This window comes from Neopelma chrysocephalum, unplaced genomic scaffold, assembly GCF_003984885.1.
Source record: "Neopelma chrysocephalum unplaced genomic scaffold, ASM398488v2 Primary Assembly neopelma1_74, whole genome shotgun sequence".
Taxonomy (NCBI): domain Eukaryota; kingdom Metazoa; phylum Chordata; class Aves; order Passeriformes; family Pipridae; genus Neopelma; species Neopelma chrysocephalum.
In genome coordinates this window covers 4,349,830-4,377,557 of record NW_020897735.1, presented here as the reverse complement: position 1 = coordinate 4,377,557, position 27,728 = coordinate 4,349,830, and the positions used below count along the sequence as shown (strand labels likewise).

Genomic DNA, 27,728 nt, shown 5'->3' with positions numbered 1-27,728 from the left:
TCTTGATCCAGGTCCTCAGCTGTGCCTGCCTGGACCACTTCAGCAGCAGGGAGAGGTACCAGGAGCTGGGATTTACTACTGGTGGATTGTCTCCCTTCCGTATGGCCTGACCTGGGGGCATGGCTGGGAACAGCTGCTCTTTTCCAGGCTGTGTCTCCTGCCCGGCAGAGCTCAGAGCTTTTGGCTAATGACGCTGAAATCTTTGTGGCTGGGGTGGGCTGGACATGTGCCCTGCGTGTTTCCAGTTGGCATGGAGAGCTCCAGACAATGCCTGGGGGTGGCAGCCAGCCCCCAGCTGCTTTCATTTAACCGAGGTGCTGCTGCTGCAGAATCTCCCTTTGCCCGGGGGAGCTGCCAGCAGGTCACCAACAGGATGGAGCTGAGCCAGGGTGTGCTGTGCACAGCCAGGTTGCAGTGGCACTGCATGAGCAGGGACAGCAGGACCTGGGAGGAGGTGAGCAGGTGGGCTGGCACAGCCAGGACTCACAGCCAGGCTGTGAGTGGGATCATTCCTGTCCCCTCACTGGCAGGACCAGCAGGCAGAAAGGTGTCCACAGGTTGTCTCTGTGCCTGAGGAGGGTGGAGAGCACAAAGGGAGGATGCTGCTCCTACTGCTGTTCCTCTCCCAGGGAAAGGCTGCTCTCTTTTTCCCAGTTACTAAACTGGAAACCATCAGCTCCATGCCACTACATCCCCTAAGTCCCATCACATCAGGCAGCTGTTCCCGTGCAACTGCACATCTTCCAGGTCCTTCCACACCAGCTGCAATTGGGAATTCAAGCAAAAGACCCCAAGCATTTATCTCATAAAAGATTTATTTTAAAATTAGAAATGCATAATATTTTTGGAAGAGGCAGAATATTTGGGTCCACCTGTGGGCCAGCTCCTGGGCAGCCTTTGGGTGGTGTCTAAAATCCCCAAAGCTCTGGGGCTGGAGCTGGAATGGTCCCAACTGCTGGCAGCTTGTTTCTGCATGGGGCCTGAGCAGAGCATCTGGGAATTGCACCTGCACCCATCCCTTGAGCAGGTTGTTCCTAGAGAGTGAATGATTCTGGTTCCTCTGACCTGTGAGGAAGTGATGCACAGAGGAGATCAAAACCTGGGCAAAGGCCAGGCTGTGCATCCCATGCTTGGCTGTTTGGAGCAGTAATCTTCTCTGACTTGTCCCCAGGTCCCTTGTTGTGACACTCCCCAGAAGCTGAAAGGGTGTTGACCCAGCCAAAGCCTGCCAAGGTCTAACCAGCAGAAGGACATACAGGAGGCTCCACAGATCATAGCACCAAGTCTGTTGCAGAAATCATCACTGAGTAAAAGGAATTTTCAGAACTGTTAGTGGCACCGTGGGCTCCCCTGGAGGTAGCATGAAATTTTTTGTGGGTGGTAAAACAAGCAAGAGGTCTTTTGTTGTTTTCCTGGTTTGCTGCAGGGAAATCCTTTGGTCCTGAGGGGAGAAATGGATGAGGGGATAGTAGGGGAGCCTGGTTCTTGGGAGATCAGGTGTTGCCATCTCCCATATCACCCCCCTCAGTTGGTGGTGAAGCTGGTCACTAACAGCACCTATTCACAGTGAAAGGAAGCTGGAAAAAACTTGGCTCTAAAACTTCCTTGAAAAGAAAACTTTGTTGAAGGTGTTCACAGGAGTCAGCACCAGCACTGTCACATTGTACCAAGGAGCTGAGGCACAGCCACAATTAAAAAGGTTTTAAAAAAAAAGTTAATATGCTGTAAGAAATAAGTATTCTTCTGTGGGCTCAGAATCTTGATGTGCTGGGTATCAACAGCTGCCAGGAGAGGGGAGAGAGCTGTGGGTGGGTGCTGCTGACAGGCTGAGAAACCTCCCTGACGCTGCAGCCCCACTCAGCATCTTCCCCATGTCGTCACAGATGCCTTGGGTGGTTCATCCATCCTCACCTGGCCGAGGGTGAATCAGTAAAGTGCTTTAAATCACATAATTTGCACTTGGTCCCACAGCCACTGGAGAGAGTTCAGCAGGAGAATACTTGTGGTGCCAGGAGGGACATGCTGCTCCCAGTGTTCATCCCGCCAGCCCTGGGTGCTTTCCAGTTCCATATACATCCCCTATGGATCTCAGCGAGGCCCTCAACAGTGACTACAAGAAAAAACTGATCCGAGAGGCCACTGTTTTGCAACCTGTTGATGAGAATAACTTCTCCTCTTCTGGGAAGTAGGGGATGCTGTTGGCCACCTCCTGGACAACGCTCGGACGTACTTCGAGGCCTTGCTGGATGAGTTCGCTGACCACACACTGCTTCACATGGTGGTGCTTCAGGGGGAGGAAAGGCACAACAAAATCAATGAGATGTTCGTTAATGATCCCAGATTTCCAGAATCCACCTGCAAAAGGGAAAGGAAGAGACAGGTTTTACCTTTAGAGTCTCTGCAGTCCCTGCAATTCAAAGAGCTGCTTTGTGTGAAGTCAAAATATTCTGCTGAAGAGAGATCTGCCCTGGTTTTGTACAAGGAGAGGGCTGAACCCATCAGCTGTCACGCCCTTTAGCCCCAAAAAGACTTGTTCTCTAGGAATGAGGGGATTTAGCTTGTCTAGTCAGAGTTTAAGTTCTGTTCCCTGTGACAAGGGCAAAGCAATGAGAACCAGGCAGGCAGTGGAGATCAATACATCTCAGTGCCATTACAGGGAGCGTGCTGTGCTGTCTGCCAGCCTCCAGCTGCAAATACACCTTCCAAAGAACTTTGCTAAGCATGGCAACAGGTCTGCTGGCTCAGAAGGCCAGGCTATTCCTTCCGTTCGCCAGGAAACCTCGAGGGGATCGCAGTTCCCTTCCCTGAAAACCCTGCCGTCCCTTCCTGGCTGCCAGGGAGGTGACAGGCAGTGTGGGTGGCTGCCTGTGCCAGGCTCTGGCCCTGTGGGAAGGGCTCAGCTCCATGGACTCACTCTGAGGGTTTTCAAACACGGCCTTGGAGATGGCTGGCTCCAGGTCCTGCAGGCTGATCTCCTCCCGGTCCTTGCGGGCGCGCCACAGCGCCAGCGTCACCTCGTTGATCTGCTCCCCTCCTGCGTTGCTGCACAACAATGAGACACTTACTCAGTGTGTACCTGGGAAAATGGTGTTTCAGGACAATCTGACACTTGCAAAGTGCAAGCCAGGATCTCCCAGCATGGCCCAAAATGACTCCTGTAGAGGCAGCGAAATAACAGGGATATAGGAGGGCTTTTTCACACTCTCCAGGTCTGTCTGTTCACAATGAAATAAAGTCTTTTGGCATTTTTAGAGGCTCAAGGCTTGGAGAAGGAAAAGCAAAACAAGTGTTTGCCATGGAGTAGATGTGATCTCTGCCCAGTGCTGGAAGGCCCCCCCTCACCTGATGAAGATGAAGATGGCTTTGCGGTAGTTGGTCCCGTACACGACCCACGAGGGGCCCAGGAATGGTATGATCACATCGATCAGCCCTGGGTGCATCTTGTCCATCTCATCAAAGAGGAAGGCTGAGCGTCCACAGTTTGTCAGGTTTCCTTGGATCCAGCGCTTCAGGCTTTCCTAGGAAAAGCACACACCAAGCTGTAAGGCAGTGAGATAACGAGGGAGGCTCGAGCTACCCCAGAGCAAAGGCTGAGGCCGGAGCTCATACGAAGATGAAGGTGCTGGAAGCAGCATGTCCTTGCACAGCACCACCCACTCGGAGCAGGAACAGCCAGTGCTGGAGAGGCCCCTTTATTCTGGCTTTCACCCAGTGGCTGTTACAGCTTTATTATCCCACTGTAGGTCTTTTATTACAGATTTAAAGAAGGAGGCAGCACACTAAAGCAGGGCGTTCAAACTCCTACATCTCCCCACATTCTTCTCTTTCACTGTGTATCTACACAGTTCCCAGCTTCTTGCCAGCTCCTGTCCTGGTGCAGAAACATGTGCCTGTGCTGACCCAGAACAACTCTGGCTCTTTAGCAGGGCTGAAGGTACTTCCCAACCCACACAAAACCACTCCCATCCTCTGGGGACATGTGTAACTCCTCACTGAAACACATCAGCCAGGATGGGATTTACATTCCCAACAGCATTTCCTCTAAGGACACAATGCTACAAATAACTTATCCAAACACCCAGAAAGCAAAGGTCCAGGTGCACTGATTCCCTGTACTGGTGAGGGTTTGGCATTTTGGTTTCTTCCTTTCCTCAGCTTCAAGAGACAGAGTGGCACCACGAAGAGCCTGGGGCTGCCGTTCAGGAGGTGCGTGCTCTGTGAGAAGGGGATTACAAGTCTAGTGAGACAGCAGGTTTTCACAGCCATCAGGCTGTTTGGAAAGCAAAGGGAGAATTTTAGTGCCTTTCATCTAAGCAAAGCACTTTTGTTTGTGCGTACAAAGGGCTGTGTAAATATTTAAGGAATGAGAACATGATCAGGGCAATGACTGCTGTATGGAAGACGAGAGTGATAGCTCAGTGCCAGACTATAACCCAGTTACTAGCTGATCCTTCAGCCAGTGTGTGGAGCCACTCACTCAGCTGTGTTTGAGAGGGTAAAACAAAGAGCTTTTATTCCTACTGCACTTCAGGAAACAGCTTGAATGCATATGTACTGAGGATCAAGATGGACATAACTGAAAACCCCCAGTCAAGCAACACTGCTGAGAGATGTCTCTTACCTTGTACTGGTCTATCTGCTCGGCGTGGGGGAAGTGCACGATGGGGGAGAAGTGGTGAACGTAGGGGCTCTGGAGCCCACCCTGGAAGAGGTAGCGGATGACCATGGAGCTCACGTAGGTTTTGCCTGTCCCAGTGGAGCCATGGAAGGACATCACCAGGGGTTTCACCGGATTCTGGTTCTCCAGGAACCCCCTCACCCCCTTCATCACCTCCTGCCTCACCAGGGGCTGTCCCACCAGGTTGGTGGCCAAGTCGAACTCCAGACCTGAAAGGAAGTGAAGCCAAGGCTTAGAGAAGGCGGGGTGACATCGCTCTGGTCTCACCCTGTGGACCCGTCCCGTCCCTGGGGGCTCCCCACGCGCCCTGGCAGGCCGAGAGACGCCGCTCCAGGGACGGCCCCAGGAAGGATCCCCTGGAGCTGCCGGGAGCCCCTTTCCAGCCGCCCCCCGACCCTCCCCTCTCGCCCAGACCTCTCCCGGGCCGCCGCCCCCACTGACCGCGCAGGTCGGGCCTGAAGCCGCACTCGCAGTCCGCCGAGAAGCCACAGCGCAGCGCCCACAGGTCCCAGGGGGCGGCGGGCCGGGCGGCGGCCGCCAGCAGCGCCAGCAGCACCGGGACCGGGGCCGCTCCGGGGGCCATGGCGGCCGCGCCTCCGCCCCCGCACGAACTACAGCTCCCGGCGTGCCCCGCGCGGGGGCGGGGCCCAAAGGGTCGGAGCCTCTGGGAAGGCGGTGCTAAGGGAAGGAGGCGTGGTTATGTGCCACGGGGCGTGGCCTGGCTCGCAGTGCCCCGCCCCCCGCCCTGAGCAGGGTCGCTGTACCTCCCCTTGCTTTGGGGACCCGAGATCCCCTGGCAGAGAAGAACCTTCTGAAATCCAACAGGGGCAAATGCAGGGTCCTGCACGTGGGGAGGAACAACTCTGAGTGCTGGTACAGGTTGGGGGCTGACCTGCTGGAAATTAGCTCTGCAGAAAAGGCCCTGGTGGTCCTGGTGGACAAGTGGCTGTCCATGAGCCAGCACTGTGTCCTTGCGGCCAAGAAGGCCAATGGAATCCTGGGGTGCATTAGGAAGAGCATTGCCAGCAGGTCAAGGAGGTGATCCTGCTCCTCTATTCAGTCCTAGAGGCTGCATCTGGAGCGCTGTGTTCAGTTCTGGGCTCCTCAGGATAAGAGAGACATGGAGCTCCTGCAACAGGTCCAGTAGAAGGGAAATGAGGATAATTAAGGGACTGGAACGGGGAGGTTCGACTTGATGACCCACTGTGGTCCCTGCCAACCTGTCCCATTCTGTGATTCTGTGACACCTGAAGGGCTGTCTGGGGCCAGGTGGGGCTGGATTCAGCAGGGTGGTCCCCCCAAACAGCCCTTCCTGGGCTCTCCTCCCCCGGGGAATTTGTCTAAAGGACACCCACAGGACAGGGAACCCCCTTGAGGAACGGCATAAAAGTTTATTATATGTAAGAAACAAACCCATGAGATATGTACACATATTTACAGGACAAAATGAATGAGCCTAATTATTTACAACATTCTTCATCCTTCACAAGTCTGTACATCGAGAAGTGATCGTGAAAACGTATTTACACGCGTGATCCAGCAGCCATGGGTGAGACAGAGGGGGAAAAGAAATGGAACTGAAGGGTGAGAGGAGGGGCATTGTGTAGTCATGGACCTCAGCAGGGCTGGGTGGTGGAGACCCGTGCTGGCATGCCCAGACTTCAGGGTAGCAATGTGGACCTCCTGCCCTGTTGTATCCTGAGGAGATGAGTGATAGATTCGAGGTGGCTGCTTTTCCTCCTCTTTGTCTCAAAATTGCTGCCCTGTGCCCCAGCACCTTTCTGGGCCATCTCTCCTCCTCCAAGTGCTGGGTCCCAGCTCCCATCCCGTGCCCCACAGCCACCAGAGGGGTGCAGGCTGGGAGCTGGGGGGGTCTCCCAGGGCCTGGGGGGGTCACAGCTCGCTGAAGCGCACCGCTGGCTCCAGCTTGTGGGACAGGGCAGTGAGGACCTTGTCGAACTTCTCGTAGCGCTCGGCCTGGCTGCTCTCAGCCCCACGGCTGCCCCAGAGCAGCCGCAGCTGGAACTCGGTGCTGAAGATCTCCAGCAGCTCCGCTCTGCCCTGGAAACCTGCAGGGAGGGAGAGTCAGTTCCCCAGGATGGGATAGGGACCCCGTGCCCATGGGATGCTCCATCCTGGAGCTGCACACTGGGACTGTGGCAGAGGGAAAGGGGCTCTGCTGTCCCCACTGCTTACCCTGCAGCTTCACCTCAGCATTGGTGTGATAGAGCCCACCGTGGTGGGCCACCATCCGTGCTGCCTCCAGGTGGGCCATGACCACCTCCACGCCGTTGTCTGTGGCCTCCCAGGGCTCGAGGCTGTCCGTGAGAGCCTTGTCCCGCTCCAGGAGAGTCACGAGGGGTATGATGTGGGGAAAGGTGGTGTTGGTCAGCGGCGGCCCTTCTGGAGAGAGAGGCAACCTTAGGACCCCATGTGGCCCTGTGACCCTACATCCCCCTCCCCATCTCCCTCTGGAGCACTCGTGTTGCCACATAGCCCTGCGGAGCCAGGCTGCCACTGCACTCCCAGGGGAGGCTTTAAGGCTCAGCTGGAGCACAGCAGCTGCTGTGCCTCTTCGATCTGTGCCCGGGGCCATCGCCTCGTTGACACCAGCTCCTCCCAGCCAGGCTTTCCGGCTGTGCTGGGAAGGGAACGCTGCTGCCCCTGCTTTTTCCAGGGCTGCAGTGGGGAGCATGTTTGCAAGACCCCAGAGCACTGGGCATTGGAGGGACATGGCTTTCATCTTCCCCGGCTGGCCACCCTGTCCCTTGGTTTGGCACTCACTGCCAGGCGAGTGTGAGGGTTTGGCTTGGCTGGTTTTATTTAGTTATGAAACACTTCCGTGGGCAGGAAGAGGCAAACAAGGCCAAATGGGCCCTGCTGGGTGCTGGGGCGGTTCAGCAGCCAGAGGGGAAGTGTCTGGCACTGTCTGGGACAGGGTCAGAGCTCTCAAACAGTGAGACTGTGCCCAGATAGAGTGGGAAGGAGCAGGCAAGCGAGAGAAGGGGAGTTGCTCCCATTACCTTTCCCTTCATTCAGGCTCTTCAGGAATGGCTTAAGCTTCTTCTCATAGAGGATTGCACCCTCCGTGTGCCGCTGCCGCAGCACCATCCAGGTCTGCTCCAGCCGGGCAATCTGAAAGGAGATGGGGCAGATGGAGGGTGCTGGGGGCAGTGCAGCCCCTGAGCACCCAGCTCTAGGCTCGCAGGGTGCTCCCAGGAGCACAGCCTGGCCCTGGAGCCATGGTCCCCAGCCTTGCACACAACAGTGCCTGCTGCTCCCCAACACAGCCTCCTCCACCAGCACTCACTGCCAAAGATGGCACATCCCTGGCACAGAGGCTGGGTTCAGGATTTCTCCCCCCTCCCTGTGCCCCAGGACAGCAGCTTCCCCGCGTCGCAGCGGCCTTGAAGATGAGATGCAGGGAGGGGGCAGCCGTTCCACCTCCTTTGTGCAGGCAGGAAGCAAGACTTCCCAGCTGGGCTCGATTTAAAATTGAATTTTAATCTCCTTTCATCTTCCAAAGGGAGCAGTGTGGCCCGGAGACGCGGCTGCCACAGCCTTGAGACTGATTTGTATTGTACCGGAGGGCAGATTCATTTCCTCCCAGGAACACAGCCCAGCACAAAACAAAAAGCCCAACCACTGAAAAACAATCGTATCCTGGTGGGACTGGGCTGTCTGCTCCACGGAGAGGATGGCTCTTCCCATTCCCTGCTTACATCCCAGCGGATGCAGCCCCATGCCTCCTACTCTGGGCATTTTCCCCCCTTCTCCCACCCCAACGGCTGTTGGATCCTGCAGGACACAGGGAGAGGTGTACGCTTTGGATGAAGGGGCTGAGCCCAGGCCATGAGGAGTAAAAGAGTGTGTTCCCATACCTGTGTCATTTCCAGGGCGTTCATCACAGCAGCAAAACTGAACATGTTGCCCATGGTGCTCTTCAGCTCAGCAGCCAGCTGGATGGTTTTGTGGAGCAGGGCCGCCCGCTCCTCGGTGCTGCCCGTGCAGCCCAGGATGTCCACGGCGATCATGATGGACATGGTGTGAAACCTGCCGTGGGGCGAGACAGAGAGCAGGGTCAGTGCAGGGCGGCTGGGGATGCTCCCCCACCTCCACCCTCACCCCTGTGCCAGGCTGGGGACACCCCGGGGAGGGGGCTGGGCCATGCCCATCCAGTGGGATGGGGCAGCACGGTGGGCTCGTCCCCGCCGTGGCCGTACCGTTCCAGCAGGTCGAGGCGGAGCTGGTGGCCGTGGGGCAGGGTGAGCAGCTCCATGCCAGAGCTCACTCCCATGAGCCGCTGCATCTCCACCGTCACACCCAATATCCGGGCGACCTGGCAAGGAAGGTGAGAGCTGATTAGACCTTTGTTAATTGGGGAGAGGCTGAAGTGTCCTCAGGCAGCCTCTCACCCCAGCCCAGCCTCTGCCTGCTCTGGCTGGTACAGAATGACAGAGCCCAGTAGGGATGCTCCAGTGCTCAGGGATGCTCTGATCCCTGCCAGCTCAGAGTGATCAGAGGGCAGCAGTGCTCACCCCTCCCGCCTGACCCTGGCCGTACCAGGCAGTCCACTTTGGTGATGTGTTTGGCAAGTGTCTTCACATCCACCTCTGCCAGCAGCTCTTTGACCTTCTTGAGCACGGTCATCTCCAGGGGTTTGTTCTCCAGGGGGATGAGCAGGGACTGGAAGGCAGCAGGGTTGAAGGAGGAAGTCGTTTCCATGGTGGGGGGCACAAAGCCCATGAAGTCCGGCTCTGCTTTCAGCCTCTGCCCTGCCTCTGCTTCCCCAGAACTGTTCTCCACAGTCCCTCTCTGTCCTTCCTCCACCTTTAGCCTATCCACGTAGCTCTTTGTTGGCATCTGCTTGGTGTCATGAGCTGGCCGGTCTCTGCTGATGGGTGAGGTGGGGTGCAGTTGGCAGTAGTGCCCTGAGTCCGGGTCGCTGTAGCTGTTCACGGAGGGAGAGGGGGAGGCGCGGGCATACCCATGGCAGGGAGTCGAATGGGAGCTGTGGGCAGGGTCTGGCAGAGGTTTGCTGTTGTTCCCATGGCACAGTTGGGGCTCGCTGGACCTTCTTATGACCGGAGAGGTTGGGGTGATCCCGGCTGCTTGGCAGGCATGAGGCTTTAGCCGTGTAACTGTGTAGGGAGCAGAGGAGACACTTAGAGAGCCTGGAGATGGGCACACACATAGGGACCATGGGTGCAGCAGCCCAGGGATGAGGAGCTCAGGGGAAAAAAGCCTTGCTGCCCAAATGGACTCAGCTGGTCCCAGGGCAGCTGCATGGTGATGTGACTGAGGACTGGCTGAGGTCCTGTCCTCAGCTCCAGCCTTCCATGGGGACACCTCTTTTTGCCATGCCAGACAGTTTCACTAGCAGAGAATGACACGGAGGCTTGTTTTTATAGCCAGCTCCATCCCTAATTTCCAGGTCCCTGCATCACACACAGCCTGACCCACATCCCTACTGTCCCCAGTGGGGTGGAGGGGCGATGCCTACCTGTGCTGTAGGCGGGTGACGCTGGGTTCTCAGAGATGGGGGACATCGGGGAGTGCAGGTCTTGGATCTGGTCCACGCTGACAGCACAGTTGCGAATGATGTCTCTGTGGTGGGGCAGGGACACACTGGGGAGGGGGGAGATAGGGAAGGTTAGTCCCTGGGCTGGTGGGGCAGCAGAGATGGCCTGATGCAAATACTGTGTGTCAATGGTGCTGCGAAAGATGCTGTGTCTGGGAGTGCTGAGCACAAGGAGGGTTGGAAGGAGATATGGCAGGTAGTTCACTGCCCTGCCTGCCGTGGATGAGGGCTGGGCTGCTGTGATGTGTTTGGTCTTGAGCACTGGGCCTCTGCAGTGGGAGGAGGATGGGACAGCAGTGGCGGTGATAAGGGGTTTGGGGGAAATGTGAGTGATGAGGAAAGACTGATGGATCTGGGCTCTTCTTCTGGAAACACATATGCTCTCCTGGAAGTCTGAGTGTTTTCCTTTTCCCAGCCATAACAGTTGGTTGCCTGTTTTCTGCTGACGCGTTCTCACCCTGCCCTTGGGCTGAGAAGGTCGGGGTGGTGAGAAAGCAGCTTGGCTTTAACAACAGGCTGTGTCCTGCTGGGGAGGCAGGAGGAGAGGGATCTCCCCTTTGCTGGTGTGTGGCCCTGCCTTCCCTGCAGGGCTCTGGGCATCCCAGGACTGCCAAAAGCAAATCATACAGAGGAATTCTCCTTCCTCACCTCTGGAGAAGCCCAACTGCCCCTCGGTTAATGTGAGCAGCTCAGCCTTGTGGAGCATTGGCCTCCTCCTGCCCATCAGGCTTTCAGCTTTGCTTGGTAACTCCTTGCAAATGCTGAATGGAAAGGGCTTTGAAACTAAAAGGGCCGTTCAAAAACAAACAACAAATGCTCTCTTGATGGCTGGGACTGACTCTCCTCTCACATTTGCCTGGGAAAGCTTGGCTCTGTGGCTCTAACAAGCCCTGACATGCTGGTAATCCTGGACTGGGTGATTGTAAAACACTCTCTGGCTTCTGGCCTGCAATGCTAAAGTCGTGTCTGCTGTGGTAGCTCAGTGTGGTTGGCAGCCAGCCTGGGAGAAAACCTCAGTTCCAGCTGAGTACTGGTTCTTTCTCCCATGCCTCTGCTGGTCTCTCTCTTCCATCCCTGATCCCAAACCCCTGCCCTGCACCCGAGGAGCAAGGACTGAGCACGGCCCTCCCTCTTTCCTGGGGTTGACCCTCTGCTCAGCTGAGCTGGGATGAGGCTGCGTGCTCACCTGGTCGGGCACCCCTCAGCCCTGGTGATCTTGTCTGCGGTCAGGCCGTCTGTCATGGTGATGCTCCTCCTCTTGATGTGCCCCCCTTTCTGGGTGGAGGGGCTGTGGGGCCCCCCATGCTTCCCGTTGGCCAGCCCATAGCTGGCTTCCAGGTAGCGCAGGGGGAAGGTGCGGTTGATGGGGCAGTAGACGATGGCTCCGCTCTGCTCGGAGATGGCCTTGCGGTTGCCCACGTAGAAGCGGACGAGGGCAGGCACGTTGTCAAAGCTCTCCTGCTCAAAGAGGTACTGGACACGGGTATGGCCGTCGCTGGACTTGACCGTCACCTTGTTGATCTTGAAGTGGAGGGGCTCGTTGCGCCAGCGGCACGTCAGCACGTAGTCGCCCAGGCTGGTGAGGGAGTCGCGGATGAGGAAGTCACCGTTCCTCTGCACGAGGCTCTCGGACACCTGGCAGGGGACAGGGCAGCAGCTCAGCCACAGCCACGCTGTATCAACTGGGGAGCATGAGTGGGTGTTCCACTGGGGTGTTATTTGGGGCACTGGTTGTTCCCCTTGCCCTCTGAGTCGTGGGAGGGCATTTCCCGTGGCAAAACCAGGCAGCTCAGAGCTAATGAAGCTCTCGGCCAGAGGCTTCCCAGGGGGACAGGCTGGTGGTTCTGTGTGGTCTTGGGGTGCTCTTCCACAACATTTCAAGCAAAGGGTGCCCGAAGCCACCCACCTTCCCCTTCTCACCTCCCGGGGGATGCGGCCGTGGTACCAGGCATGGCTGCGCAGGTCGGTGCTGCTCAGCTTAAGCTCCTCTTCCAGCTCCTTGTGAAGCTTCTCTGGTGATGAGTCGAGGATGTATTTCTCCTTGGAGAACTGTACAGGGGAAGAGAGAGTGTCAGCTGTGCAGTGCTGCAGGGCCTGGGGAGGGAAGGGCTGGCAGGATCCCCATGTGGGGACTGTGGCACCTGCCAGGAACAGACCTGTCCCCAAGGGGCAGGTAACTCAGAGCTATATGTGAGGATCACTGCTTGTGGCCAAGGATATGGGTAATGTGCCTGTTGACAGCCAGGTCCTGTCACCAGGAGCACTTGGATGGTGCTGGTGGCATGTCCCCATGGTGCTTGGCCACGCTGTGCCCTGTGTGCTGCCCCTCTGCCCCAGCTCGGAGCTGAGTGTGGCTGGGCAGGAGAAAACCTGCCCCAGCTTCCCCTTAAACACCTCCAGGGCTGAATTGCCCTAGGAAGCACTCCTCCAGGAGGAAACCTGCATTATTCCTCCTCCTTGAAACATCCAGAGTGTTTCCCCTTCCAAAGGGTTAACTCGCTGTGTTTAGCCTGATGGTGGCATGAATAGTAATGACAAATGTAAAGGGAACCTTCTGCATTGAAATGAGCTTTTACCCGGCACTGGTGCACCTGAGCCTGGAGGATGCAATTTGCCCCCTCCCTTCCTCCAGAGAGAGATAAGGGATGTCGTCATGTCTCCATTGGCTGGAACCTGCCTCTCTCCCTGCCTGCAGCTTGGCCAGCATTCCCAGAGGGCAGTGAGGATGCCTGGCTGCCGGCACGGTGGAGCCGTGGAGCTGTGGATGTTCCGGGAGGTGAGCACAGGCTCAGGGTTCCCATGTGCTCCACATGTGAGGCCTGTTCTCCTGGCTGGCTCAGCAGCTTTGAGATGAGTCCTGTTGTGGTGCCAACTGTGCTGCATGGTGGAGCAGTGCCTGTGAGCCAACACTCCTGGATTCCCTCCACATCCCAGATGTGTGCTGTCCTGAGGTGGGGGTGCATGTGCCACTGCCACGGACTAGGGAGCTTGGATGAGGCTACTGGGGTGTCCTGGTCCAGTGGTCCCATGAGTGAGGGTGGCCCGGTGGCAGTGCCAGTGTGGGGAGGCACTGAGGGCTGGCCCAGCTCCTTGGCGCCTGTTAGGGCAGGATGCTGGTGGTGTTTGGGAGGACAGGCACAGGCTTGAAGCCCTGCTGACACTGCTCTGGCACTGCCAGAGGAGCAGACTGGCACTCATGGCTGGCCTTGTGTGGTAGCTGTTTCCTGAGAGCACTGGAAGCTGCAGCCCTGTGCCAAGGCATCATGGACCTGCCTCAGAGCTGACCCCTTTACCCAGCACCTCATCCTCTGCATCCCATATCAATTCCCTCTGCTCTTCTAGTGGTTGTGAATAAGGGAAAGTGTTGAGCATTGTGCTGCTCTCCTGCCTCGTACCCACTGCTCCAGAAGTGCTCCTGGGACCCCACAGGATCCCTCAGCAGGACCCTGACTCCAGATCTCTCCTTCCCTAAGGAATATATTCCACCACCCTGGTAGCTGCATTCATCAGCCAAACTAGGCAGAGATCTTGTCCTGGCGACCCTGTTTCAGCCTGGGGAGAGGGAAGGAAGCAGTGGCAAAGGGCCTGTGTGATGGACTGTGCTCTCCAGGGCTTGCCCTCACCAGCCTGGACCTGCCCTTATTCCTCCCTTCCCAACTCCTAGCTGAAGTCAAATGGTGCTGGGAGAGTGGAAGCAGCCTATGAAAACAGTGTGGATTGAACTCAGACTTGCTCATCCAACCATGTTTGCTCTCTCCATGAGTGTCCTGTTGGCTGGAGCTGCAGGGACACATGGATTGTCCTCTCCTGGCTGAGGGCTGCAGGGCGTTGAGCAACCTCTGCTGCTCTGGGCCCTCCTGGAGACAAAGCCACCCTGTGCTGCTGAGCCCTATTAAAAATAAATGGTAGCCGGCGGATGCTGCTGGGGTCCGGCTGCCTCCTGGGGGGCCCAGGCCGAGCAGATGCCGTTTCCATGACAACAAATCCATTGCTACTGAGCAGACCTGGCTCGGCCAAGGGGTGGTGAGGGACCCTTGGCTGCAGCACCCTCCCTGTGACAGGGCTCACCCCAAAATATGGGGCAGGGAGGGACCCCCCAGGGCACCTCTCCTGTCTGTGCAGGCGAAAGCCATCAGAGCTGAGCTGGGAGCAGTTTGGAGACAGCTCTCCCCCCACCATCCCTGGAGCAGGGATTAGCGCCTGTGCTGCTCAGCATTGTACATCAGGGTTTTCCCCCAAATCCTCCCCATGCAAATGTGCAGGATAACAAACACAAGCCCAGCTGAGCAGTGCCCGGCATCTCCAAGCCCAGATTTGGGCAGCAGCCGGCTGGTATCCATGCCAGGAGCCATGAGCTAAGCTAGCAGGAGAGAACAGGAGGTTTGGGAGAGGCAAGGGAGGTTTTGCATCTTGCAGACGGGGGAGGGAGCCCAGTTGTGAGCAGAAGGTGCCAGGAGTCACCTTCTCCAGCTATGTGGAGTGCACTGTCCCTTCAGCTCCTCCTCTGGGCAGTGAGATCCCATCTGATCTGCACAGCCACCAAAAAGCCATTGCTTGGAGTGATTGTCATGCCAGGGGAGGCAGCACAAGAGCGATCACAGGGAGCCCTTTTCCTTGGTGTGACGTGACTCTGGGGACTGCTCCTCCTTGCGAGCCTCTTGCACTGTTACCTTCCAACCCGCTGCCAAAACCACCTGGCTGCTCCCCTTTCTGTGCAGGAACGGGGCTCACCACAAGCCCTTGATGCACAAGGCCCATGTGCTGTGGAGGGACGTGCTTCCTCCGGCCCCCTGAGCCCTTCAGCAGCGCTCGGCTTCCCTCTGCTCCACCGGCAGCGTGTCTCAGAGGAGCCCGGCCGGTGGCTGCCAGCTGGCCGGGCGCCGAGGCGCTGGCAAGGCACGGCACGGCATGGCAAGGCAGCACAGGCCGGCTGGGCGCTGTCAGGAGCGTGTAAGCGGATGTCTGAGCGCCGCGCTGAAAAGGCACCGCTTGGCGCTCCCGGCCGTGCCAAGAGGATGTCTAAAGATGCCTCACGGCCCAGTGTGAGGTCTTGCACACAACTGGGTTGGGGTGGGGAAAAGCCCTGACTTCCATCAGCACCTGGCTGGGGTGTGTGGTGCTGGGCTCCTGCATGGAGAGCCCCCAAGGCCTCTTCCAGCTGAGCAGGAAGGAACGGGGATTAAAGCGGTTCTCCAAACCAGCCGCACCAGACAAACCAGCTCGGGAGCTGCCAGAGATGATGCCAAGCTCTGCTGGAGGAATCCCAACCAGCAGCCAAGCTGGCTTGGTTGGAGAAAGGACAGTGCCGCAATGGGCTGTTTCACAGTCCTGGGGCTCCTCTGAAGCTGCCATGCAATGGGGCAGCCACCATGAGGAGGCAATTCCTGAGGCTCTCCATCCCTGCCTGCTTCCCTGACTCTCCCTTCTGCTTTCTTGATGGAGGAAGCACCTCTAGTCCCAGCTGAGTGGCAAGGACTGGCACTGGTAGTGGAAGGGCAAGAGCTGTAGGGATAGAGGCTGCTGATGGCTGTAGTACATGTAAAACAGCAGCGGCCGTTGCTCTGCCTGCTGTAAGGAGGGCTTCAAAGGCTGGCATATGGCTTTCTCTCCTTGCAGAGGTAATCTTATGAAACCAGAGTGATTTCCATTTGCTTTCCTGCTCTCCCCTCCCAGATCTGGAGGAGTTGCAGATGAGGATGAAGTCAGCTTGGAGAGCAAGGTGTACTCACACCCCACCCCAGTCTTCTGCTGATAACATCTGAATAACCCCAAGGCACTGAGCACATCTGTTCTCCCTCCTGCTCTCCTGCTGCCTGCCCTGTGCTGGGACCCTTGCTAGGGAAATCCCAGCCCTTTCTGGAGTTCTCCACCCCTGTTTTGGCTGCCGGAGCAGATATGGGGCCTGGGAAGCAGAACTGGGAGGAAATGGCGTAACAAGCCATTGGGAACAGGTGTATGGGGAAAGCCACAGAATTGTGTGAGGGGTCATCTCTGCTCCCTCCACATCTGGCAATGGGCTACTTCAGTGAAGTATTTTAGAGCAAACATCCTTGCTGAGGGATAGACGGTATCACAGCAAACCCAAGAGCCAGTTTGTGTGCCTGCCTTGTGCAGGACTGCTGTGCTTACCCGTCCAGCTGCCAGGTACCGCCCAAGAATGGTTACTCCATCCCACACAACCACAGGAAAATCCCCCCACAAACCACCCTCAGGCTGCGATGGGCTCACTCTCAGTCTGCATGCCCTGCTGTGAGCCAGTATGTCCTGCTGATCTTGATATCCATGTGGAAAAGAAATCGCTTGTTCCTGTCCTCTCTTGCAATGACTCTAAGCATCTAAATGGCCTCTGAGAAGGCACCAGCCTATCTGCACACCCTATGGGTGACTGAAGGCATCTCTTGGCTATGTCACATCTTCATTAGTCCCCACTGAAGGCAGACCTTGGCTCAAGATCTTTGTCCTAGAGTGCATAGTCCTTCCTAGGTCCTGGCTACCCTCAAGGTCTCCTCTCCCCTTGTTTATGCTCCTTTGTGGTGGCTCTGGAGCAATTCTATGTGGCTGGCAGGGGTGGGGTGCAGCTGGGGTTGATGGCCAGCAACATCTAAGTGCTCTGAGGTGAGACCAGAGCCCCAGGTTGTGTGGTGGGCTGGCAGAGTGTGCTGCTAGTGCTGCCCCAGGGGTGCGGGTCTCCAGTGCAGTGATGGGGGGAGTGTGTATATACACATTTCCATCCATCTATATATTACTTATCTCACTCCAAGACGGCGGCAGCAGCTGCTGCTGCATCCCTTTTCGGAGCTGCTATTGGCCAGAAATGATGTCAGTGCTTCCCAGGCTGGGTGCACCGCCATTGGCGGTGAGCAGGGATGCGGCTGTCAGCTGGAAGCGCTCCAGTCATTCATGGGGACTTCAGTGTGTGTTTGCTGGGCACGCTTGGACACAAATAGATGGTGAAAGATCTGGCAGAGCCAGGTGAGCACTTAAGGCTTCACTTTTAACTCTTTCTGGGGTCGGGATGGAGTGCCCTCCATCCCCTCTCGCATGTCTCTGTGAGAGCCAGACCTTGTTCTGGCAGCAGCTCGCTGAAAGCACCCCATCACCCCCTGCAATGTGCAGCCCAAGGGCACGTCCCTGTGTTGCTCAGTGGCCTTTGGACAACTGGGAAAAGCTCTTCTGCTTTTCCCTCTTCACCCCCACTAGCAATCAAAATCCCTGGCTTTGCGCTGAGATCAGCTGCAATCATGACAAGACTTGAAATGCTGCTTCTGGGCTCCGTCTTACCCAGCATAATCTCTACAGCTCGGCACCTACCTCGCTCAGCAGGAGTACTGAATAAGACTGCCAGCTCTCTTGGCTGCTGGCTCCCTTCTAACTTGCAGTATGCCACAGCTTGTGCTTCAGATCTGAGCCTGCTTGGCTCCTGCAGTCCTTAACACCTTTGCTCTCTAACTCAGTAAATGAGGGAACCAATTCCCAGTGCCATGCTCCTCTGGTGTGAACACCAGTGTCCAAAAATAGGACACCTACACTTGTGCCCAGACAGTGGCAGTGCTGGAAGCACCACAGGACAGGTGACAGATGGATCCCAGCTTTCTCCCACCAGTCAGACCTGTGCAGTGCAGCGCATAGATGGAGACCTGGGCCAAGAAGCTGCGTGTTCATCTGGGCTCAGTCTCCCCTCTGTGCTCAGCGACGCTCCAAGCACATGCCACCTTTTGGGGGATGCTAAACGAGGTTTAGCACCATGAGGTCTGCCGCAGGCGAGGGCTCCTTCCAGAGACTTTGCCGCCTGTCAAAGCGCAGGTTTGGGGGGGATGCAGCGACTCTGGCTGCGTGGCCCTGGCTGCAGAGGGGGCTGAGCTTTGCTCCACGACCCCGGTGCTCCGCTCACCCCGCGCTCGCTGCCGCCTCGTCGAGAGCCGCCGGCGCGGTGCCCGCACCAGCTCCGTGCGAGCGGGGCATCGCGGGGGCATCGCGGGGCTCTCCGGGGAGGCTCCCCCGCATTCCCGCTCTCCAGCGCTGCCCCCGGGGACCAGAGCTGCCTCCGGCTGGTGCGGAGCCGCGGGTCCCCCCGTGCGCTCCCCCCTCCCACGGCCCCCCATCGCCTTCCCCACGCGTGCGGCACCGCGGGGACTCCGCGCCGAGCGCGGGGCAGCCGGGGCAGCCGGTGCGGTGCCGGTGCGGTCCCGCCGCCGCCCCCCGCTCACCTGCACCTGCATGAAGGAGCCGCGGTAGAAGCAGCAGGCGGCCGCGGACAGGGCGCTCCACAGGCTGCACCGCTCGGTCATGGCGCGGCGCGCCCGGCGGGGGCTGCCCCGGCCCGGGCTGCACCGCCGCCGCTGCCGCCGCCGCCGCCGGGCTTCAATTTCAGCCGCTTCCCCGATTACCTCATCCCTTGTCGGCGGCGGAGGGGCGGGCGCGGTGCGGCAGCTCCGCCCCGGCCCGCCCCGAGGGGCCGCCCCGGCTCCGGGGAACCGGCACCTCGAGGGGAACGGGCGCCCCGGCTCTTCCTGAGCCCTTTGGGGACCGGCTCCTTTGAGAGGAACCGGCATCTCTGAGGGGTCGGGCATGGAACCGGCATCCTGGTTGTCCCTGCCCTGAGGAGAAGTGAGAACCAGCTCCTCTGAAGGGAACCGGCACCCCAAGGGGATCAGGCAGCCCCGAAGGAAACCTCCATCCCGGCTCCCTGCGCCCTGGGGGGAACTGGGAACCAGCTCCCCTAAGGGGAAACGGTATTCCCGTGTCACAAAGGGAACCAGCATCCCTGAGGGGATCAGGCACCTCAGCTGCCTGTGCCTTGAGGGGAACTGGCACCCCTGGGGGAATCGTGCACCCCTGAAGGGAACCAGCACCCCGGCTGCCCGTGCCCTGAGGGGAACTGGCTCCTCTGAGGTGACTCAGCTCCTCAGAGGGGAACCAGCACCCCTGAGGGAAACCAAGAACCCCGACTGTCTGTGTCCTGAGAGAAACTGGCTCCTCTGAGGGAATCAGACACTGCTTTTTTCCCCATCCCAAATCCACCTGCTTTTCCCAGTGATGCACATGGGTCGAGGGCTGCCTTGCCCTCACCCACCCTGTCTTCCTTCACCCTGTCTGGTGGTGCCTTTCTGGGGGAGACACCCGTGCCCACCTCACACGGCGGGGAGCTGGCTGCCTGTTTCCTGCGTAGGCCGTCTCCGACTGGTGTTTAATTAAGGCTCCACTTCGGTTTAATTAAGGCCATGGTATCACGTATGGGATGTGCGAGGCAGCACTGATGACTCAAAGCATTGCTCCAGCCTTGACTCTTGAATAAGCCTCCCAAATGCCTGCCTGAACCCACTGCCCTGCACTGGGGATGGGCAGGGGCTCCTTCGGCCTCAGGCAGTTACATGGACCCACATCCTGCTGTTCTCACTCCAGGTCTGGAGCACTGCATGGCCTGGATTTGGCTGTGCTTTGGTAAGGGGGGGCTTCAGGTTCCCATCTGCAAAGCATGTCCTGGCCCAAGGACCCCCCTGCCTCCAGGGCGATGCTGTGACCTCGGAGAGGTATTCCTGCTGCTACTGACCACAGAACCCTGCAGCCTCCCCACTAATTAATTCAAATGAGTCCCTCGCATCCCCAGGCAAGGAGACAGCAGTCAGGGCTGATGAGATACAGGTCCCTGCGTGAGCGCAGAACAAAGAGCTCAGAGGCGCTGGCCGGGCCCTCGCTCTGCCCCTGATTTTGCAGGGGAGAGAGAAGAGGGGAGAGCAGCAGGACAGGGATGAGGTGTGGGAGAACAGGGACAGCACACAAACTGCAGGCAGGGAACACAGGGCAGCAGGTGCTCACAGATCCCATGGGTGCCTGCAGCCCTGCCGGGATGGGCAGGAAGCGTGGGCTCTCCTCCTCGCCTCTTGCCTGGGGCTGAGGGACAGAGCAGATGGCAGCATGCAGGGAGACGCTGCTCCAAAAAGATTCGACGGTGAATCATCCTCCTGCCAAGGCTTCTCCCCGTGATGGGCTCCATGGTTTCCCTCTGAGGCTTTCAGCAACGATGGAGCAGGAGCCTCATGGGGTGCTGCAGGGAGGTGTCCTCCAGCTGTGCTCATGCTGCCCCTCCTCAGAGGGAAGCTGAAAAGCCCTGACTGAGCTTTCGCAGGGATATGTGGCAGCTTCACTGGCTGCTGCTCTCCCGAAGGATAACACCTTTCTGCAGCTCCTTCACCCAAGCAGGGGCCAAAGCTGGGCTGGCTGGGATGTTGAAATACAGAGCCAGGCGTGCAGATCCCCAGGCAGCTTGGAAACACCACCCCTTAGGCCATTATTAAAGCACATTAATTACCAAGTGCTTATTGATCCTGGCTTTCTGACCCTCTCTAGCTCCCAATTGCACCTCTAATCAGGGCAGGCTTTGTGATGGGAGCACTGGCCCTGGCTGGTTTTTGACTGAAGCTCGAGGGCTGATGTTTGGCAGATCCTTAGTGCACACCTGGACACAGACCTGCCCATCAGCCTTTGCTCATGAGGGCTTTGCAGCACGTCCTCTCTCTCCTCCTCACTCTCCTTCACCGACTCTTTCCTTCCTGTCTTGCCATTGCTTGCCCCTCACCGGTGTTTCCCCTCTGCTTGTTTCCCTCCCGGTCACAAGGACCTGTTCCAGTGGCGGGTCCCAGCCCTGTCCTCCCTTGCTCCAAAGGCAGGCACAACAGCCACCTTCCCACCCTGAATCCTGCAGGACCTGGGGCTGAACACTGCTGGGTGCTGAACACCCTGCAGCTGCACGGGCTGCCAGCCAGGCACAGCGCCTGCAATCAGCTGGAGTGTCCCCGTCATCCCGGTCACTCACACTCCAGATAATTACTTATTTGACTAAAATAGCTGCTGTCACTGCAGCCATCAGTTGACCGAAGGGAAGTGGCGTATAAATCACAGCCCGTGGGCGCTGCCTGGACATCACAGGGATGGGTGAGAAATAAGGGCCAGATAGCTCAGATCTGGGATCTGCCTGGATGGTAGGGAATTCTCCTGGCTCACCAAAAAGAGCTCAATCTGAAAGGCAGAGCCATACCCATTGTTCCCCACCCGTGTTGTCTCAGTCTATTAACTCATGAGCCATAAAATGTGCCCATCTCCGAGTGCACACACTGACAGTGCCAGGGCAAACACCCCAAATCATCTTGTTCCTCCCCTCATCACCTCCTTGCTCTTGCAGGACTTGCCTGCATGAGCAGGAGTTTTCCTGCACATCCTGAGGCACCTCACACCAGGACCCTACCCTGCAAAGCCCAGGGTATTGGGTTTTCAGGGAAAAATGAGCTCCACTGCAGCCAGACCCAATACACCCAGTCAGAGCCTCATTGTTCTGGCACACATCCACTTCCAGCCCTGTGAGCTCCCATTCTGCCAGTCCTACACAGCTAAAGGGTGTGGAGAGGAGGACATTCTGCCAGGGGATCACTCTACACGTCAAAAGCCTCATCCAACCCTGCTGCCCGGAGGCTGCCAGTTGCCAGACTCAGCATGTGCGGTCCTCATTAGCCCTATGGATCGTTGTGACTCTCATTAGGAAGAGAAGATGAGCTCAGGGTCCAGCTAGGTCTCCTGATCCTGGCAGTTGGTGCTGCCACAGGGTGTTCCCACATTTCCAGGTCTGGCTACAGCCGCCACCAAGAGCCCCAAGTCCAAAGATGAAGGTTCAGGGCTCTGTACTAACCAGACCACCCAAGCTGGGCACCTCAAGTCACTTCTCAAACAAACACGTCTGCCCCATGGGGCGACTGGACCAACCCTCCTCAAACAAACTCCCCAAAGGCCATGGCATGGCAGTGACCACCCGGGCAGGTTCCAGTGCTCCATGCCCAAACCACACAGCGTCCCTGCCACCCTTCCCCTGCGCCTGCCCGGCGCCCATCGTGCCAGCAGCCTCCTGCAAAAGGGCCGCTCTCCTCCGGAGCCAGGCGCCTCGCTAATGAATTTCTGGCCAGACATGAAGAGTCCTCAGGAATGTTAATAGTTTGCTGGAGGATAAGCAAGAGATTTGGAGAGATTTACACCAACTTTCATGTGACAGCCACGAAAGTGGCTCAAACCCTTCCGTTTCTCTACGTGGGGGCGGAGGGAGGAGGCTGCGTCCGTGGGTGTTCGCAAGTAACTTGGAACACGAAATGCAGGCAGCTCCTGTGGGAGCAGCACTGGGGGGACCATGTAGGGTTGGTGTCTCCTCTGCCTTCCCTGGCCTTGCTGGGAATTTATTCCAGAGCCAAAGAGAGAGCCCAAAGGGGATGGTGGGATGAGGGGTGCAGAGCTGAGCACCCCACTGGGTGTTGGACCTGGGTGAGATCACACTGGGTGTCTTACCTTCACATATTCGCTGCCCGACTCCAGGCCATCGTGGTGGCTAGAAGGAAGCAGAAAAATAAAAATACCTAAGTAAAGAGCAGTAGGTCATGATAATCAGGTCAAAGGTGGTGGTGGCACAGCTCAGGGGAGCAGGGACCTGTGGCCCTTGCCTTGCCATGGGGCTGAGAGCATGGCTGTGGTTTTGGGAGAGGTTCCCAGGGCCCCAGCACTGTTCCTGCCTGCTCTGTGCCCGCTCTCAGCCCAGGGCTTATCCTCCCTAATGCGATCAGAGGAGAATGAGGCCTTTTTAGAGGATCTCTCCCCAAATCGGCTTGGGACTGTGTGAGCTGAGACCCAGCAGCCAGGCTGGGGTCCCCTCAGGTCACAGTGCTGGGGATGCATGCCAAGGTGGGGGACCCTCTGCCCTGTTCCCTGGCAGAGCTGCATTTCCAGTGGGCGGCTGTTGGGACACCACCCAGCCAAGCATTTCTGACTTTATCTATGGCCTCGTGCGACCCCACAGAAATCAAACTCCCACTGAAGCCAGGGCTGAACTGTGACTTCCTGGCTGAGACTGTGAGATTTGCCCTCCCAGCACACAGGCGGTAGAAACTCCCATTGTCCTTGGTGGCATGTTCACTCTTAGCCCTACTGACAACCAACCCAACAATGCTGAGGCAGAGCTGATTCAGCAGCTTCTTTCCCATAATTTCCAAAGCATGTAGGAATGCTGCTACTGCTTTTTGTGCTCTTGTAGGTCCAGGTATGTGTCTGTATGGAGGTGTCCAAGGGGAACAACAAAGAGTTCAAATGGAGAGAAGCTGTAACAGCCCGAGCTGGGGTGCACTACCTTGAGGTCTTGCCTTTCAGAATAAAATACACAAATCCAGGTGTCTTTAACCAGAACCCAGAACCTATCACTTTCCCAGGGCCAAACTTTGGAGTGGACATCCCACTGCTTGCTGAGGTCACCTGCCCAAGCATGGGGCAGCAGCAAGGGCCCAGGGTGCCACAGCAGGGCAGGCAGCTGCAACTAAGAAATAATGAAATCCAAGGGCATCACAGACCTAGGATGTCCCTTCCCTGCCAAGAGCCACCTTGCTCCACCTCGTGCCTGTAGCCATGTCCAGTTACGTACTGGCAGCTGCTGGGGGTCCTGCACACAAACCTCTCCCAGGACCTGCACCAGTGGCATCCCTAGGGAGCCAAATTCCTCCTCTGTGGGCTCCCTCCAGGTTGAGGATGGTGCCTGGTGGCTTCCCCAGAGGAATGGGTGATCACTGCTAGACCTTGTCTCACTGGATATCCCCCATGGCATTACAGTGGGTCCTGACAAGGTCAGCATGAGCCCCTTGGAGTGTCCAGCCCAGCAGCAGACAACTCCCACTTCTGTAACACCTGGAAGTGTTCAGAAAACATGTGGATGTTACTTGAGGACATGGTTCAGTGGGGAACATGGCAGTGCTGGGTTAACGGTTGGACCAATGATCTTATTTTCCAACATTAACGATTCCATGATCCTCCAAGCCCACGCTGCTTAAACCGCATCCCCTGCTGTCCAGCTGGGAAAGGGAAAAGGGGCTGGAAATCAAGCCCACACTTTTTTTGGGGTGAAAAAACAGAGCTGCATTTGGGAGGGGGGACGGACACAGACTCCCTTGGGCAGCTGCGGGCTGCCTGCCCGCCCCGGCGCTGCCTCTCCAGCCTGTTTGCCTTTCACACGCCGCAAAGAGCTGCCTGGTGCTGCGAGAGCCGTGAGAAAAACCGGCAGGAGGACGGGGGGCCTCTGGGCAGGAAATCGGGAGCATGGGAGCAGCTGGGAGACGCTGTGAGGGCCCGGGCAGGAGAGGCCCCCGTGCTGGGGAAAGGCAGCAGCTGGGGCCGCAGCCCCCCTGGTTCTGCACATTCCTGGAGGAAACGGCATTTTTGGGGGCAGACGAGCGCCTGGGAGAAATTCCAGGGCTGCCTTTGGAGTGCGGCGGTGGCTGAGCCGCTGGGACCCGGTGCTGCAGCGGTGGTACCGGGGAGCGGGGTTTTGGTGGGGTGGCTCTTCCCTTTGGGCTTGGGAAGGCACCACCATAATTTGCAAATGTGCCAAGCTCCAGGCTGGGAATAGTCCAGGGGGATCCTGTGGGTCCAGCTCTGGTTTGGAGCCCAGGCTCTGCTTGCCTTGGGGCGTGGGTGAAGGCTGAGCTCCTGGGGAACCAAGTTTGGGCACCTTGTGCCTCAGTTCCCCCCCTGTAGAGCTGCCTCCATGGAGGTTTTGGCTGGGTGCTGCCAGAGGGGTCTGCTGGCAGCATCAGGCAGTGCCTGTGCCCTGCAGGAAGTGGCATTTCCCGAGCCTCACGTACGGCTGTGCAGAGGGAAACCGAGTCATGTCCGTTCCATGGTCTGCCAGAGGGTCATCTCCCGTTAGTCACCGTGTCCCTGATGGAGTCACGGCCACCGCCTCACTCCAGGCAGCTCCACAGGCTGCGTGCCACTCCCTGTCCCACAGCAGCACAATTTTTTCCCCTTGAGGACCTGATCTTGCCAAAGCCCTCCTGTGTATGGGCATCCTCAGCCCATCCTGCCTTGGGGTCTGTCCTAGGGATGCTCTAAGAGGGGGCAAGTGAAAATGTGCCCCAGGGCCATGCTTCCCCCCCTCCCTGCATCAGGGAACATGCTGTTGCCATGGCCTGGCGGGAACAGACTGTCCCCATCCCCAGGGATGTGCCGGTGCAGGAGGAAGGGCTGGGGTGTGGCACTATCCTGGTCCCGCTTCCGCCCACCCGCCCTACAGCAGAGCCCGGTCATGGGGATGGCTCCAGCAGACAGCTGCTCCCCGAGCTGGGGGCTGTGGAAGGGCTCTGAGTAGAGTGTGGAGGGGCAGAAATGCCCCTGATGCCAAGAGCTGCTCTGGGCATTCTCCTGCCTCAGTTTCCCTGCTGAACAGCAAGGCTACACCCATCATCAGGGCAGCACCAGAGGATGCAAAAGAGCATTTGGCCCTCAATGTTAGGGACCCAAGTCCCCGCTGCCCAGATTCAAGACCCCCAGGTGATCCACACATGTTCCCCGGCTGTTTGGCTCCCAGCCACGCTGGCTTGGGACCTAAGCAATTTCTACAAGCCCCATGAACCCTCCTCGAGGTCCCTCTGCCTCTGCTGGGGCTCTGCTCACCAAAGGATGTGGCAGGGCCACCAGCCCCCCAAACATCCGAGCCTCTGACCCCCCGAACCAGCCGCAGACCCCAGTGCCGTGTCTGCTGAGGTTTCGGCAGCTCTTTCCATGAACAAACACCGCCGCGGGCCTCGGTGGCCAAGCAGCGACTCCGGCAGCATCTGCGGTGAAGCTTTGTGCCCGCCCCAAGCAAAGCCCCGTCCCAGCCTCTCCCTCCTCATCCCCTCCGCCGTGCCTGGGTGCGAGGGGTGGCCGGAGGGCCGGGACCCCTTACCTGCCCTGTCCCAGGGTGGGAAACCTCCTGCCCACCGCTGTCATCGGCCCTGCGCGGTCCAGCGAGTGCCTCTGCTTCGGGATGGGGAGAAACTTTCCCGGGCGCTCTCCCGCCTTGCACTGAGCGTCGGGACTTTGGGGCGAGCAAGGCTGTGGCGGACCCTCCTCCTTCCCGTCCCAGCCCTCCTCCGGCCCTCCCTTCGCGGCCAGCAGGAATGTGTGGCCGGCACAGCCTGGCTTCCACTGCCGGCACGAATTTCTCCTCCTCACTCTGCTCCTGGGGCCACCCAGACCTCCCGAACACTCGGTGCCAGGGAAAGCAGCCCCCAGCCTCAGGGCGGTGCAGGGGGAACGGGGGCGTCGGGGGCCACCTGAGTGCGGGGAGAGGCCAGGGGAGGGGTGGTACAGCGGGACCTTGTTTTGGGGACAAATTTGGAGTCATTGCCTTCACCCGTGCCCCCAGTCCCACACACACTGCTGGGCAAGGGGATAAAAATCCCTCTGGCTGATTCTGAGACCAAAACCCTCCAAAAAATCCGACCCTCATCTGAGAGGGCTGAGCCCCCAAATTCCCCCAGAGGGTGGGATTGTGGCCAGAGTGGGCGTTTACTGGCAGGTGATGGAAATGGGGACGGGGCATCTGTTTTCAGGATTTACCCCTGTGCCTTGGGAGCGGCAGTGCTGCTCGGGAGAAGGGGGGAAGGATAGAGGGGATGGAAAAGAAGAGAATGAGAGGTGGTGGAGGCTGGGACACTGCTGGTCTGAGCTCTCGGCAGCACATCAGGACGCTGGAACGCAGCCGCCGCGGGACAAAGGGATGCCGGGGCCGAGCGAGGCTGCGAGATGTTTCCACCCCGTCCGGAAACAGGAGGGAGCAGAAATCCCACAGGAAACCTCGCTCCCATGGAGCCGCTGACCTGGCCATGGTACGAGTGCTCCGGCCGTGCCGTCCCGCCGGCCAGGTGCTTCCCGCTGGCCCTGCAGGCAGGGAGGGGCATCACAGCCACCCTCTGTGTCCCAGCCCCCTCCCCTTGCCCCGCGGGGGCAGAAAGGGGGTCTCAGCAGCAGGCAGAGCAAACCCAATGGGGATGTACCTGTCTGGGGAGCTCTCATCGGGACATTTTTGCCCGTTCTCCAGCAGATTCCTGTCAGCAGTCTCCACTCCTGTTGTCGTGTCAGGGCTTGGGTCGGGATTCGGTGCCTCTGTCCGAGGCTTGGACAGAGGGGTCTGGCTGGGGTTCATTGTCTCTGTCCCAGGGCAGGAGACATTCCCCAGAGGCTCCTGGTCCGTCCTGGCTGTTGCTGCCCCCAGAGTGTCCACGGGCTGAGTCTTTTCCTCCTCCTGATCTGCTTGTCTGGCAGCTGGAGGTGAGTCTGTGGCTGGGCCAGGGGGGCCAGACATCTTGGGGGACTTGAGGTTGGGGAGCGGGGCTGTCTGGGGGGTTTTGTTGCTGGGAGTCCCTTTCTCCTGGCAGTTCTGGCCACTCTTGGCTTTGCCCAGGCTCTTCCCTGTCTTGTCCAGGTTCAGCCTGGGCATGGTGCCCATATGGCTGTACATGTCCGATGATCGGGCATAGGGGCCAGGGCTCTTGGGCATGGTGTTGAGGTCATCCTGGATGCTGTCGAAGGGCTCCTCCAGGAAGCCGTGAGGAGGAGGGAGATGTGGCCTCAGAGTCTCGGGACAGCTGGGGACCACGGATGTGCGTCGGAAGGTGAAGGAACGGGGGA

General features: G+C 58.3%; 2 protein-coding genes across 4 annotated transcripts; both read right to left on the bottom strand.

Annotated features, from left to right (window-relative positions):
* Positions 1–797: 797 nt before the first annotated feature.
* On the bottom strand, positions 798–6,177 carry TOR2A (torsin family 2 member A). The gene is made up of 6 exons (XM_027687926.1): positions 6,147–6,177; positions 5,120–5,356; positions 4,622–4,887; positions 3,343–3,518; positions 2,915–3,042; positions 798–2,355 (listed from the first exon to the last, which is right to left on the bottom strand). Exons 1-6 carry the CDS (start codon positions 6,175–6,177, stop codon positions 2,111–2,113), a joined length of 1,083 nt encoding a protein of 360 aa, XP_027543727.1. The 3' UTR covers positions 798–2,110.
* SH2D3C (SH2 domain containing 3C) lies at positions 6,047–27,282 on the bottom strand. 3 transcript variants are annotated; one of them, XM_027687959.1, is made up of 11 exons: positions 27,095–27,282; positions 22,584–22,623; positions 12,180–12,308; positions 11,446–11,894; positions 10,182–10,306; positions 9,242–9,819; positions 8,902–9,017; positions 8,560–8,731; positions 7,702–7,813; positions 6,875–7,078; positions 6,047–6,747 (listed from the first exon to the last, which is right to left on the bottom strand). In XM_027687959.1, the coding sequence occupies exons 1-11, from the start codon at positions 27,241–27,243 to the stop codon at positions 6,572–6,574; spliced, it is 2,250 nt and encodes a 749-aa protein (XP_027543760.1). In that variant the 5' UTR covers positions 27,244–27,282; the 3' UTR covers positions 6,047–6,571. The 3 variants fall into 3 exon arrangements, with proteins under 3 accessions (XP_027543760.1, XP_027543761.1, XP_027543762.1); XM_027687960.1 differs by lacking the exon at positions 27,095–27,282 and adding an exon at positions 26,002–26,107 and having other exon boundaries at positions 6,875–7,081; XM_027687961.1 differs by lacking the exons at positions 22,584–22,623; positions 27,095–27,282 and adding an exon at positions 18,467–18,651 and having other exon boundaries at positions 6,875–7,081.
* Positions 27,283–27,728: the final 446 nt, after the last annotated feature.

Excerpts from the sequence above, each read along its gene's own strand:
- TOR2A (XM_027687926.1), bottom strand. The coding sequence starts at position 6,177 with ATGTACAGACTTGTGAAGGATGAAGAATGTT. Across the intron at positions 3,519-4,621 it reads AGCAGATAGACCAGTACAAG|GAAAGCCTGAAGCGCTGGAT; the intron begins GTAAGAGACATC and ends TGCTTTTCCTAG. Across the intron at positions 3,043-3,342 it reads GCCATCTTCATCTTCATCAG|CAACGCAGGAGGGGAGCAGA; the intron begins GTGAGGGGGGGC and ends ATTGTTGTGCAG.
- SH2D3C (XM_027687959.1), bottom strand. The coding sequence starts at position 27,243 with ATGAACCCCAGCCAGACCCCTCTGTCCAAGCCTCGGACAGAGGCACCG. Across the intron at positions 9,820-10,181 it reads GTCACCCGCCTACAGCACAG|TTACACGGCTAAAGCCTCAT; the intron begins GTAGGCATCGCC and ends CTCCCTACACAG. Across the intron at positions 9,018-9,241 it reads TCACCAAAGTGGACTGCCTG|GTCGCCCGGATATTGGGTGT; the intron begins GTACGGCCAGGG and ends CTTCCTTGCCAG.